At 44.0% G+C, this 13,102-nt stretch overlaps 1 protein-coding gene across 1 annotated transcript in view; it reads left to right on the top strand.

Moving 5' to 3' along the window:
* Window positions 1-13,102, top strand: part of sspo (SCO-spondin) — a 93,593-nt gene that overhangs the window by 79,867 nt on the left and 624 nt on the right. Inside the window, exons 111-116 of the mRNA XM_078291505.1 lie at window positions 1,075-1,239; window positions 1,966-2,177; window positions 3,672-3,767; window positions 8,095-8,155; window positions 9,070-9,200; window positions 11,592-11,742. Of these exons, the coding sequence (XP_078147631.1) occupies window positions 1,075-1,239; window positions 1,966-2,177; window positions 3,672-3,767; window positions 8,095-8,155; window positions 9,070-9,200; window positions 11,592-11,742 (816 nt within the window). The remainder of the gene's footprint in view (window positions 1-1,074; window positions 1,240-1,965; window positions 2,178-3,671; window positions 3,768-8,094; window positions 8,156-9,069; window positions 9,201-11,591; window positions 11,743-13,102) is intronic.

Raw genomic sequence — 13,102 nt, 5'->3', positions numbered from 1 at the left:
TACTGGGTTTTTGTTTCGTAAACACGCAATGGCACCTTGTACTAGGAGTGGGAGAAAGAGCTTTGTGATACTGGGGAATATAGTGTCCTCCCCTTCCCCTCATATTCTCAGCAGGGACTTGAATGTGTGAATATCTCTGGGATTTGACCTAGCTTTTTCATCTGTCATCATTTGACCTACTGTACCTTTCTTTCATTCTTTTTGTTCGCTCTTGCTCTATCTGACCTATCCTTTGTCCCTTCCTCACTCTTTCTTCATGTGCTTTGCAATTTCCTTCTCCATTTCTCATGCTCTTATCGCATGCATTTGTCTTCATCCTCATTTCTCCCCCTCATGCCTCTTTCTTTCTTTCTCTGCATCTCTCTCCTCTCTCTCTGCCCCTCCTTTCCACTTATCCTCCTGCTCCCTCTCTCTGCCTTTCTCTCTCCCTCTCTCCACTGGACTGGGAATGGCCTAGTTGGTCAGAGTGAGCACAACTCTCGGCTATGGCTCAAACAGTGCAAACTGTGCTTAACACCTAACAGCCACTGCCACTTTTAAAGACCTCTTGGAAGAACGGTAAAAATTTGCATTTGGGTTATGTGGTCAATCTCTTTCTCTCCTTCTCCCTCTCACTCTCCCTGTCTTTATCTCTTTCACTCTTTCTCCCCCCTCCCTCCTATGAATGGTCTTCTTGGTTAGAGTGAACTCTGAAACCAGATCGTAGAAACACAGCAGGCAGAGTCTTTTGTGAGCCTTTGTAAAAAAAAAAAAAAAAAATTAGATTAACACTGATTAACACACTTATTAAATAACAAACAACAGTGTTTGGTGTATCATTTTTTTATCCGGTGTTGCAGTTTAAGAATGGCTCTCATTTTGATATTTATATCAACGTATATGGCGCTGTAATTGTAACTTTAATTTCTCAGGCAAGCTGCACAGTAATGCTCAGATGATGAACTTTCATTATATTTACACAATGAAAATTCATCCAGTTGCCTTACTGCTGCAGATAAATGAACATAAAGGAAACACTGAACTGAAAATGTTGCTTTACACGCTTCCCCCATCCACTGCTCTCCTCTCCTCCAGTTGACTGTGAGTGGTCCAGCTGGTCCCAGTGGAGCTCCTGCTCAGCCAGCTGTGGTACGGGGCGACGCAGCTCCACCAGAACCGTCCTCCAGCCCGGCCGATATGGAGGGGCCCCGTGTGAAGGCCCCGACCACCGCACCGCTACCTGCACGGCCCCTGATTGTGGTGAGTGAGAGGAGGAGGGATAAGTGATGTTTTATTGCTCACAGCTGTAAACACTGTGCAATATAATATCTGTGGGAATGTGGAGCGACTAGCCCCTAGATAAAAGCAAGCAATTTGTTCAGGGTGTGTGCAGGTCCTTAAGAAGTCTAAAAATGTTTTAAACAGAATTTGAAGCCTTGAAAGGTTTTGAATACAGTCACATTTTTTATTTGAAATGCGGTTCCAGAGGTCTTAAAACATTTTCTCAGTGCACTGCTTTTCTAGTGTGAAATTTCCCTGGTTGTGCTGATGCATACTTAAGTGGTTTTTTTTGTACTCCTCAGGCTAATTTTCAGGATGAAATCGGTGTTCAATTTTATTTCCTCTGGCATTACAAAAGTCTTAAGTGTTTAATTTAACTTGTGAGAGCGAGAAAGAGAGAGAGAGTTAAGGTGTCACAGTGATAAATACCTTCTAATTCTCTCATTTTCCGACCACGCCTCCCTCCTCGTTCCCCTTTAATTCCCCCGTCTCCCTTTCCCCCACCATTTTGTCATTATATTCTCTCCATTTTTCCAACTCACTTTCCCCATCCCACCTTTTTTCCCCCATCTCTTCTTCCTCCTTCCACCTCCTACTCCCATTTATGCCCCCTCCTCCCACCCATCCCACCCTCTCTATTTCCCCTTCTGCTCCTTGACACCTTCCCCGCGCTTGCCTCATGTCCTCCCCTCTCCTCCTCTGCAGCGTGTCCTGACGGGGAGCGGTGGAGGAGGAGCGTGTCGGAGGAGGTCCCGGTGTGCGAGAGGAGCTGCGAGGAGATCTACGCCTCCTCTCCTGTCAACTGCAGCCGCTCCACGGAGGGCTGCGTGTGTCAGGAGGGGCTTTACCGAAACACAGAAGCCGTGTGTGTCATCCCCGCCCTCTGCCCCTGCCATGACCAGGGCATGCTGCGGGAGGTACGTAACACACACACACACACACACACACACACACACACACGCATACAGACGTGTACAGATGCACACACACATAAGCACATCCACTGACTCTCTCCACCCACCTGTTTGGGGACATACACTTAACATACAGGCAGATCTGCGCTGGTATACACAAACATGTGCACACACACACACATACACAAGCACACACACATCCACACACACATGCACGCACTGGCTTACGCCCAAAGTAAATAAGACAGCTGCCTGCCTCATTGTGGTGTGTGTCTGACCCTGACCATTAGCACGGTGTTTACGTGCCCTCCCATTCACTTCCATTGTGTTATTTACTCATAAAGAAGGGCCTATTAGAAGATGAGTGACATGCCCCGTGGGCCACATTACACCACAATGCCTCTGCAGCCTTCAGCCTCATTAATAATGCAGGAAACCCCGTAGAAAGCCGGCGCTCGGACCGCAACTCGGCAAGCCTGCCAGGAATTATTTATGAGGGAGGGGATATTATAGGATTATGAGAATTAATCATACAGTGACAAGAGGTCGGGTCCCCTTCTCTTGTTCTTTCCTCTGCCTGCCTTTCTTTCAGCCTGCCTGTCTTTCTTTTTCCTATCTTTCTTTTTTCTTTCTTTCTCTCTCTCTCCATCCCTTTTCCCACTCATGCCTCTCTCCTTTCTCCCTTGTCAGGTCTGTCTTGCTTTCTTTTCAGCACTCTTGTTCTCCTTTTTCTCACTGGTTACTCCCTCTCTCTGTCTCCCTTTTCTCTTGTTCTTCGCTCTCTCACCCTCTCCCTCTGTCTTCCTCTCTCTGTTTCTCTCCCCCCTCTCTCTTTCTCTCTCTCTCTGTCTGTCTCTCTTTCTCTCTCTCCCTGTATCCCCATCCTTCTCTCATATCTGTCTTTCTGCCCCTCTCTCTCTCTCTCTCTCTCTCCCTCTCACTCTCTGTCAGGTTGTGATGACTAATGTCCATATAAAGACCCTCTATGGTTTCCTAATCAACCACCTCATAACCATTATGCCAAATGGCTCAGTGTGAGCTACGAAGGCCGTCCCCAGTGGGTGCTTTTGTACGGGCAAGAACTGATCACTGCCAAGGATTCCAGTAGCAGACACACAAAAAATTCATGGCTGTCTCTATTATAACATGTTATATATATTATGTTACAGCCCGACTGAGGGATGTTCACGTGCCTGTTTATAAATTATGAACAGCTGTGCCGCCAGAGATTTAGTGGATACACTAAATCAATGGATCCTGACCTATAAGACAAAAAAAAGAGCATGTATTGCATTGTCAACTTTCCCTGGATAAATAAAGGTAAAAAAATAAAAACACTTGACATTTTTACAATGTCAGTGAGACAATAATGCCAGTGCGCATGAAGTAAAGGGTAATGAGGCACCATCATAGCACCTACAGCACCTACATTTCAAAAGTGTGGAGACACCAGTGGTGAGTGAATAAAATGTGTGTGTGTGTGTGTGTGTGAGGCAGGCAGGCTCGGAGTGGGAGGAGGGCTGCCTGTCATGTCGCTGTGTGAACGGGAGGAAACTGTGCCAGTCGAGGTGTCCTCCACTCTACTGTGATGAGGTGAGACACGCACTAACACTCTACCTTTTTTTCCATCCATCTCCTTGTGTATTTCTATTTTTTCCACAGTAAGTGTTCTCCATATCTAATAATAAGGCTGTCCAAAGGGAGTCCACTAATAGTCCACTCTGTCACTAAAACCTATTTCTGATGTCTGAAGTACTTATGTACCAACACAAGTGATGTGTAATGTGCAGCTTTTGTTCCATTGGCCTATAGTTATATAGAGCAGATGCATCATTGTCCAATCAGTACGCCTTGTTTTACTTCTTTTGACAACTGTCCAGTAACTGCTGATGCTTGTGTGTTGTCTGTGCATCCTCTGTGAGGCACACGCAGTCCTTTACTATTGGAGGAGCACATTACCTATGATGACTGTTCTGTCCGGCTCGTCTTACAGCCAAGCTCCAAGGAGGTTTTGATCTGTCCTTGCACCAATCATCTTCCCGTAGCAATCGTGTTGACAGTTTGAGTGGTAGAAATGTTTGATAGGTAATTTGATTTTGACAGTGGAACAGTTGGGTTTCAATTCACTCAATAGGAAGAGTGACTGTCGAACAATATTAACAGTCAACTCATGCACATTAGGTTAAGAAGTGAGTGTATCATAGCAAAATCATACCACAGTAGGTTAAATGCTGACAGATAAAAAAAGGTGGGTGAAATCACAAAGGTATTTACACATCAAGTCCCTTCTGAGAAATTAACCCCATGTAGTTATGAGAAATCAAACCTATGTAGTTTGATAACACAACACTCATATGTTAATCAGCTGGTTGTCAAATAATTTCTTGAACCTTCTGCTGGCTGACGAGAACAAAATAAAACAATTTCCAAATGTATTCTCTTTGATGGGAAGAGCAACAGCATGTAGATGCATGCTGTCCAAGCAAGTAACAAGTGGGAGTTTTACAATTTCAAGTTGTAGAATGCATGTTCTTGAGGTTTATAAAAATGCAATTACTAGGCATCCTAGGAAACTGAGGCTGAATGTCTACATGATGCCACATGCCTCAGTCTGTTCAGTTTCCCAGACAAACACATCAGTCCATTCCACCACTGTTGCCCCCCCCCCCCCAGGTGGTGCAGTTCACACAGTGTCTCCAGCGGTCACAAACATCTCAATTACTGTGACCAAAGGAGAAAGTGCTTGGCTCCCTCAAGAATATGTGGGATGTTCTCTGTGAGTCGCTGCCCAAGGTAAATCAATACCTGACTGTCCAATCCGCCCACAGGTCTGCACTTTTTCCTTTCCCCTGCCCTCCTAGCCCCGTCTGAAACACTGCTGCTTCCTGGATTCCTTGTTAAGTATAATTGAAGAGTTTCATTCCAATACAAGATATCCACCACTTGAAAAAGCTGACACTTGCTCTTACAAAATCCTTCCTTGCATGTATATAAAGCACAATATCTCTTAAAATTGAAATTGCGAGTCATCTTAAGAACTTTGTTTTTAATATAATAGTGCAGTTTTGAAATATTGACCAGTGAAATTTCGGGTAGCGAAAGTATACATATGGTTTGTGTAATGGTATTGTCATCGTGGGTGACATTCATTTCCCGGAAAAAAGAACTCTGCCTCTGTCTCGCAGACAGCGCGCAGACAGCATACACACATGAGTGGTTACCAGACCGTCATCTAGCAGAAGACGCCAAGCCGATCGGTCAATTATGCATGCGCTCTGTACAACTAGAGGCAGATGTAGAAAGGAAAAACTGCACATAAAATATGAATTGATTTTTCTAGTCCTTGAGCCAGGTGGAACTCTTGGTACCAAACAAGTACATATTTTGTCCAGGTCTGCAGTCCATAGATAGAAACAGAGGGGAAGGATGTGACCTGAAACACTGGAAGGCGGGGAAGATGGGAAGAAGTTACAAATTTACATTCTCTGTCTCTTCCTGATGAAACTGTCATAACTTATCCTGTTTTTTGACAAGAAATATGACATCTTTGTCTTATTTTGTTGCTGGTTTTGAAAAAGAAGTGCTTACTTGTCTCAAACAGCTGTGATGCTCCCTCTCTTCTCCTTGTTTCCGGGCTGGAACTCCACTCTGTTTCTGTGCGGTGAATCTGGTGATGACATATAGTTCTTTCCGAATATGCCAAGAGGATTGTGGGTGGTGAAAATGGGCAGCTAAGGTCTGAAGATTTGGATTTAAAGTAAAATGTTCACAGTCCAACTTTTACTTCCTTTTATTAATCGGATACTGCCCTAAAAAGAACAGACATAATTTGTAGAAAGCAATTTTCTGTACACCATGATGAAGTGTGATGGCGCACAAGTATAGAGGTGTGTCTCGCCCCTGACTCACTAAGCTGAATTATGTCTTAAGCACCACAGCGCTGAAACAATAATGGAGAGGTAAAAATAAATTCTGCCGACATACAGAACTTGGTGGGGTGAAGGTGAGGTTCATTGCACAGTTCGCTCTACAAAGTAGACAGTCCGCTGGGCGTTAGGCCGCAGTAGATCAGGCCTTATGCTGGTGCACACAGTTTCTGGAGGGGTTGTAACTTGTGCAGTTTCGTCTAAATGCATTTCCAAATCCCTCACCTCCCGTAGCTGCACTAACTTATGCCTTGGTGAGAGTGCTCCCCCCGCTTTATCCTCGCCAATATAAAAAGGTCATTTAACGCAGAGTTCCCTCTCCTGACAGGCTGAGAATTGGTTACTGTCAGTGTAATCTTGTTATTTATGACTTGCATTTTTGTATTGAAATCTCTTAGCAAGCGAGAGCTGCTGCCACAAGTTCTGTTAATGAAATCTAATCTAATGTGGTGATAAAAGGTATCGAGCTGTATTCCTCACAAACAGCAGCTAAATCACACTCATATTTCGTTTTTACCAGAGACGCATTATCGAGCTGTGATTCCCTTCTCGCGGAGTCTGTAAATGACACAAATGTCATTACCCTTTAAATGTCAAGTCTCCTTTTAAATAACCAAGCATTCCCTTTTCACACCCCTTCTATCAAAACACACACACACATACACCCCCCCCCTTTAAGTGAGTGGGCTCCCTCCATCCTTGAGGGAACGCCGGGGGCAGTGCAGAGTGGGAGGATAAGTCCTCGGGGTGAGCAGTTAACAGTGTGTTTATGAGTGTGTGTGTGTCTCAGACAGATGGTGTAGTTGGGTGGAGTCCTAGGGGGGAGGTGGTGCTGGTGTTGGAAGGGGTGCTGATGCCTGCTGTCAGCCTGTATATGTGTGTGTGTGTCTTTGCTGGGACAGTGTGACTCAGTGTGCTAACAGCAGCTATTCTCAGAGAGGCACACGGCGGGACACCCTGCCACTCACTGGACTGCTCTGGATCTCTCCCTCTCTCTCTCTCTCTCTCTCTCTCTCTCTCTCTCTCTCTATGTCCCTCTGTGTCCTTACCTCACTGTCTCTCTGTCCCTCTTTCTGTTTTTCTCTCTATTTTTGGTCTTTATGTCTTACTCTTGGCCTCTTTTTTTTCTCACTGCTCCTCCTCCTGCTGCTATTTTGCTGCTCTCTCTCTGTCTCGCTCTCTGACTGCCTGTCTTCTTTCTCTCTCTTCCTCTTCCCTTCTCCTTTCATCATCTGTTCACATCGTCCCTCCTTTCGTTTAAAATACTGTACCTGGATATATATATAGTCTGTACCTATGCTTCATTCCAACCCATTGCCTGCTCTCGTCTCCTCACGTCTCCTCACGTCTCCTCTCCTCTCCGTCGTTTATCTTATTCACGTCTCTCCTCATCTCCTCTCCTTACCTCGCCCTCCACTCTTCGCCCATCTCATTCATTGTTAAATGTTTTTGTCTGTCTGGTGAAGTTTGTATGTCAATATAACATACAGCTAGTTAGCTAGTGCTGCTCTGTAGCAGCCTTCTCCAAAACAACTGGAGTGAATGGAGACTGTTTCTAAAGAGTTCCAAAAAGGGCAAAGAATGACTATAAAATGACCCCAAACAGCATAATCCAAGTGTTCTAAAGCCAAAAGATTGTACCGTGGGTCCAAAAGTCCAATATTTACCATACAGGTTGAATCAGTATTGTGTTATATCAAGCAGTGATAGAGAATAGCAAAATAGACATTTATTTATATGAAAACGTCACAGATTACTACTGTAAGTAAGTGGCTCTGAATCCTGATCCTCGGGACCCCAAGTGCTGCTGGTTTTCTATCCTGTCAGCTAGTTCACTGCATTTAACTGCCATCCCAGGTGTGAACCAGTCCCTGATTAGATGGCTAGAATGAAAATCAGCAGGGCTCCATTCCTGAGGACCAGGATTAAAAACCACTAGTGACCTGCCTGATTAAATGACTGTAAAAGGCAAATTATCCCCTCTCCTCTCTCAGGGGGAGGTCAAGGTGGAGGAGCCAGGCAGCTGCTGTCCAGTCTGCAGGAAGGAGTTTCCCGGTAAGTATGACAAATTACAAGTTCACTCATCCTTTTTAACATAGCCCACATAAATCAACTTCAAGAACATTTTCAGAAATCAAAATGTATATTATAGGAAGGCTATATTCGGGGTCTGAAAAATGCAAATGACATAAATGTTCCATCTAGAGTACATACATTTTCCTGAAAGCATTAACATGTACAAACGTAAACCATTTTTTATCAGAAAAGGTAAAATAGATGACTCTGTATTCTATATAATGCCCCCATGACATGAGAGTACAGCCCTAGTGTCAAAAACTACCAAGGCCATAGTGATGTACTTGAGAAAAACATGAGCTACTCAATGTGTGGATAAAGCATAAATGCCTTAAACTAATCCTTAACAATAGATTGTAATGCAAAACATATTTCAAATGGAAATATTGTATGTTGAAAAGGTCAAAAATACTTTATATGGTGCTGTACTGTATATTTAATTTAACCTTCATGCTATGTAGTGACTCTAAAACCACTTTCTTCAATTTGTATGTTCTATACTTCATTTTATAGCAGGGTAAAAGCCAATTGCCGCAGTACCCAATTAGTGAGAGATTACATTACTTAGCCTACATTGGGGCTTTAATCTCTCTCCCGGTGGAGAAAATGTCACATGCGGCGAGGGGGCATGGCAATGTCACTGTGCTTTCTGGAACGAACTCTCTGTCTCTCTCTTCCTGTCTCGTTTTTGTCTCTTTGTCTTGTTAATGCAAATGCACAAAACCTTACTTTCCTCTCTGTTTTCCTGCTTCTGGTCCCTCATTCTCCTCCTCATCACCCACTGCTCTCTCTCTCTCTCTCTCTCTCTCTCTGTCTCTGGCCCATTTTCTCCCTCCTCCTCCTCCTCCTCCTCCTCCTCCTCCTCCTCCTCCTCCTCCCTGTGGTCCTGTCAGGTGAGCCGGTGCCAGAGTGCCGTCGCTACATGCAGGTCAGGAACATCACCAAGGGAGATTGTCGGCTTGACAACGTGGAGGTCAGCTTCTGCAGGGGACGCTGTCTGTCCAGGACCGATGTCATCCTGGAGGTATGGACAGACAGATGCGCGCACACACACACACACACACACACACACACACACACGCACACACACATGCATGCTTGCCAGTGTCCTTGTAGCACTGAGGAGGCATGTTGACCCACCTCCTGCAAGGAATTTCATTAGTATTGGCTTTTTACAGTAGATGTGCTCGACTGTCTCCTGAGCTGAATAGACATTATTTTCTGAAGGTCATGATACATGTTCAACATTTTGAAGCAACACAGATGGGTATTGTTTTCAACATGAATGGCAATTGGCAACAGGGAAAACATCAATATTGACTACATAGTAGGCTAAAAGAAAAAAACAAAAAAACAGGAAAGTACTGTTGTGTAATTTTTCAAGTTTGCGAATTGCTCATCAGGACTGTACAATTCATTGTGTATAATCATATATTGCAACTTCAGCATCTGCAATTAAGCATTTCAGCAATATTCATAGGTTTCATTTAATTTAGAATGTCTGCTGGACTTAAATAGTCAAAATGTTGATATAAGCTGCCAAAAATGCAGTAAAACAATTGTGTTCCTCCAACCATCAAAGCCACTACTCATGGTTAATAATTGTGATCCCCTCAGACCTGCCCTGGTATCAAGGTGTTAAGTGTATATGTGTACCTGTTGTAATCTCTCTTCTTCTTTATAAACACAGGCATTCCAGACACTTGCAGGGTACAGCTGACTTGCTAATGATGCTCCCAGTCTCTCTAATGTCTATTAGCATTACAAAGTCATTCATTTTACCATTTTACCTTCTGTCAACAGTGGTTACAGTCAAATATGCAGAAGTTCACATAGCTACCATCATGGCAGGCCAGGACAAACACAGAAATTTAATTTGGGTCACTGGTGAACTAAATAATGGTTTGGATAGGAATCTATATGTGAGACGTTTTAACCTTTTTTTTTTTTTCCTGCCTTCACGTGTGTCTGTTCATCCCCGTAGGACAGCAAGCTCATCACCTTATCACCATGGTGACTTTGTTCTTCGTTGGCATGCATTTATCTCCACTGTAAAAATAGAGGCAGCCATGCTGGGAGATTAGTAAAAATAAACATTAGCTCAGCCAAATGTGTCGTTACCTCCCGTTACCGTGGCAACAGGGGACGGTAACCGGTGACTCGGCGGCACCGAGAAGTTCCTTTTTCATTGATCATCAGGAGTGAGCGCATTCACAGGAATTGAATGCCTCTCGCTCTCTCTCTCTCTCTCTCTCGACCTCACTCTCGCTCTCTCTCTTGCTCTCTCTCTCTCTCTCTTTTCTCTCTAACAGTATTCAGTGTATGCACACACACACACACACACAATGCTGACTTTTCAAAGTGTGCACTGCACTAATGAGTGGGCATTTTTAGTGGAGGAATGAGCTGTCAGTTTTTGATCCCGGACTAATACCTACCTTCCTCTCTTCCTCCCTTCCTCACCTCCTTCTCCTCTTATCATCTCTTTACCATTTTCTCCTATCATCCACTCTACTTTTCCTCATATTCTCTCTCTCTCTCTCTCTCTCTCTCTTCCTTTGTGCACTAATTGGACACACACGAACACGACTTCCATGAAGTTTTCTGCTATCATGCAGACCGCCAAGGCTGCTACTGAGTATTTTTATATTTCAAGAGTTCTATTCCAAAATGCTAAATCATTACCCGAAGTTCATAATTTAATATCTCTTGAAATTATACAGGGTCCAGTCTGTAGAAGTGTTATCATTTAGGACTTAAATTAACTACTATTCATACTATCAGAGTAGGTGGCACTTTTTGGTGCCATCTAATTTTGGAATAAAACGTAATGCTATATTTTATATTTTGGATGCACAAGTGGAAATTGTATTTTTGTCTAATGTATATTGATGTTATTTTATATTTTTGCACTGCATGTGAGCTCCTTTATGTCCTTGATACATGTGGGTCAGCAGCTGATACTGTGTCACCTTGTCACTTCTTGTATATATAATGTTAAAATATTCTGATTCTGATTTCTCCACTACTCCTCCTCCTCTCTTTCTTGTCTCCCTTTCTTTTCTCCTTCCTCTCTGCTGACTTTCCCATCCTCTCTCTCAACTTCTCTGCTCTCGTCTCTCCCCCTCGCCTCTCCTATCCTCCCTTCCTCCCTTTCCTCCTCTCTCCCTTCTTCTTCTTCTGATATGCTCTCCTCTCATGACCTCCTTCTTCTTCTCTGATCTCACCCTCTCCTCACCCAACATCCTATCCCCCTCTCCTAATTGCCTCCTCTCACTTCCCCTCTCCTCTTCTATTCTCTCCTGTCATCCCTCCCCTCTCCCTTCACCTCCTCACCTGCCTCCTCTACTCCTTCCTTGCTTCTTCTCATCCCCTCTCCTCCTCCTCCTCCTCCTCCTCCTCCTCCCTCCATCAGGAGCCCTACCTCCAGTCAGTTTGTGAGTGTTGTAGTTACCGTCTGGACCCTGACAACCCGGTTCGCTTCCTCAGCCTGCAGTGTGAGAGTGGAGAGAGCGAGCCCGTCGTCCTGCCTGTCATACATAGCTGCGAGTGCACCAGCTGCCAAGGTGGGTGAGGTGTGTGTGTGTGTGTGTGTGTGTGTGTGCGTGTGGGTGTTCACATCATGCATATCTCGCAGGGCTGTGCATCACTCATACATCCATGTCACATATTCACATGCAAACCAAGCACACAAACACACATAGAATAATGTTTATTTGTCTAATTGCTTACACAATGCATATGTACAGTCTACACACTCTAGGCTTCCCACTGGACATGGAATTTCTGGAATATCATGGGATTGTGAGAGGTGTATTCCAGTTAGGGAATGTCAGGGAATTTGATAAATACTCTGGGGTAGTCAGTGAATATCAGGGAATTTTACACATGGGTCACTTAAATGAATATACCACAATGTATTTTACAACTTGTTTCACACATTGATTGCATCAGATGGTTGTTTTCAGTCCAACTGTAGGGGAAACCAGACTGTTGACCCCTTTACAACATTTGTGAGCTGAAAAACATTAAGAAAGTAGGAAGGAAGATCATTTTAGGCCATGGAAGGTCACAGAAAAGTCATGTAATTTTACACCAGGAGACTGATGCCATCTCTTTCTTACTCTCACAGTCAGAGTAGGGGTTTCTGGCACAACTTCACCTACTTCCAAGGTGCATGGAGAAGGGAAAAACATCTCAAAAGGTCAAAACTCCAGCAACACTTGTAGTATATAGAACAACTTTAAAGTTTAAAGTTTAAAGTTGTTCTATATACTACAAGTGTTGCTGGATTTTTGACCTTTTTACTCTCACAGTCACAAATGGACCACATTCATTTTTTTTTTACATCCATATTGTATACATTATCAGTATGTGCACACACAGAGATGATATTCATTCAGTTAAACAAATTCATGCCTCTGCACACATGTACTCACAGGATCAGCAGGCTACGTTTGCTCTCTTATTCATCTTGACACACACGCACACACACACACACACACATACACATGCACCCACACACACAACCTGGTCTGGCTACAGTTGCAATCCATCGAAAAACACGTCTCACACACAAAACACTTGAGCCATGACAGAGCGGGACGCAGACTGTCTCTCTCTCTCTCTCTCTCTCTCTCTCTCTCTCTCTTGTGCACACACACACACACACACACACACACACACTGTGCTAGCACTCATGCTGTCTGTCATGCTGTTTATCATTCTGTCCAAGTGGCTATAACACCCAGCCATCATGTCTGTCTGTTCCCCTCCCAATAAAAAAAAAAATTCTCAGTCTTTGTCACTTTCCATTAATGCGAGGCTGACATACAAGAATGCACACACTCACACACACTCACACACACACACACACACACACACACACACACACACACACACACACACACACACACACACACTCAC

Source organism: Centroberyx gerrardi, chromosome 22 (assembly GCF_048128805.1).
Source record: "Centroberyx gerrardi isolate f3 chromosome 22, fCenGer3.hap1.cur.20231027, whole genome shotgun sequence".
NCBI classification, from domain to species: domain Eukaryota; kingdom Metazoa; phylum Chordata; class Actinopteri; order Beryciformes; family Berycidae; genus Centroberyx; species Centroberyx gerrardi.
The sequence above is the reverse complement of the archived record's forward strand: the minus strand, read 5'-3'. Positions and strand labels throughout refer to the sequence as shown.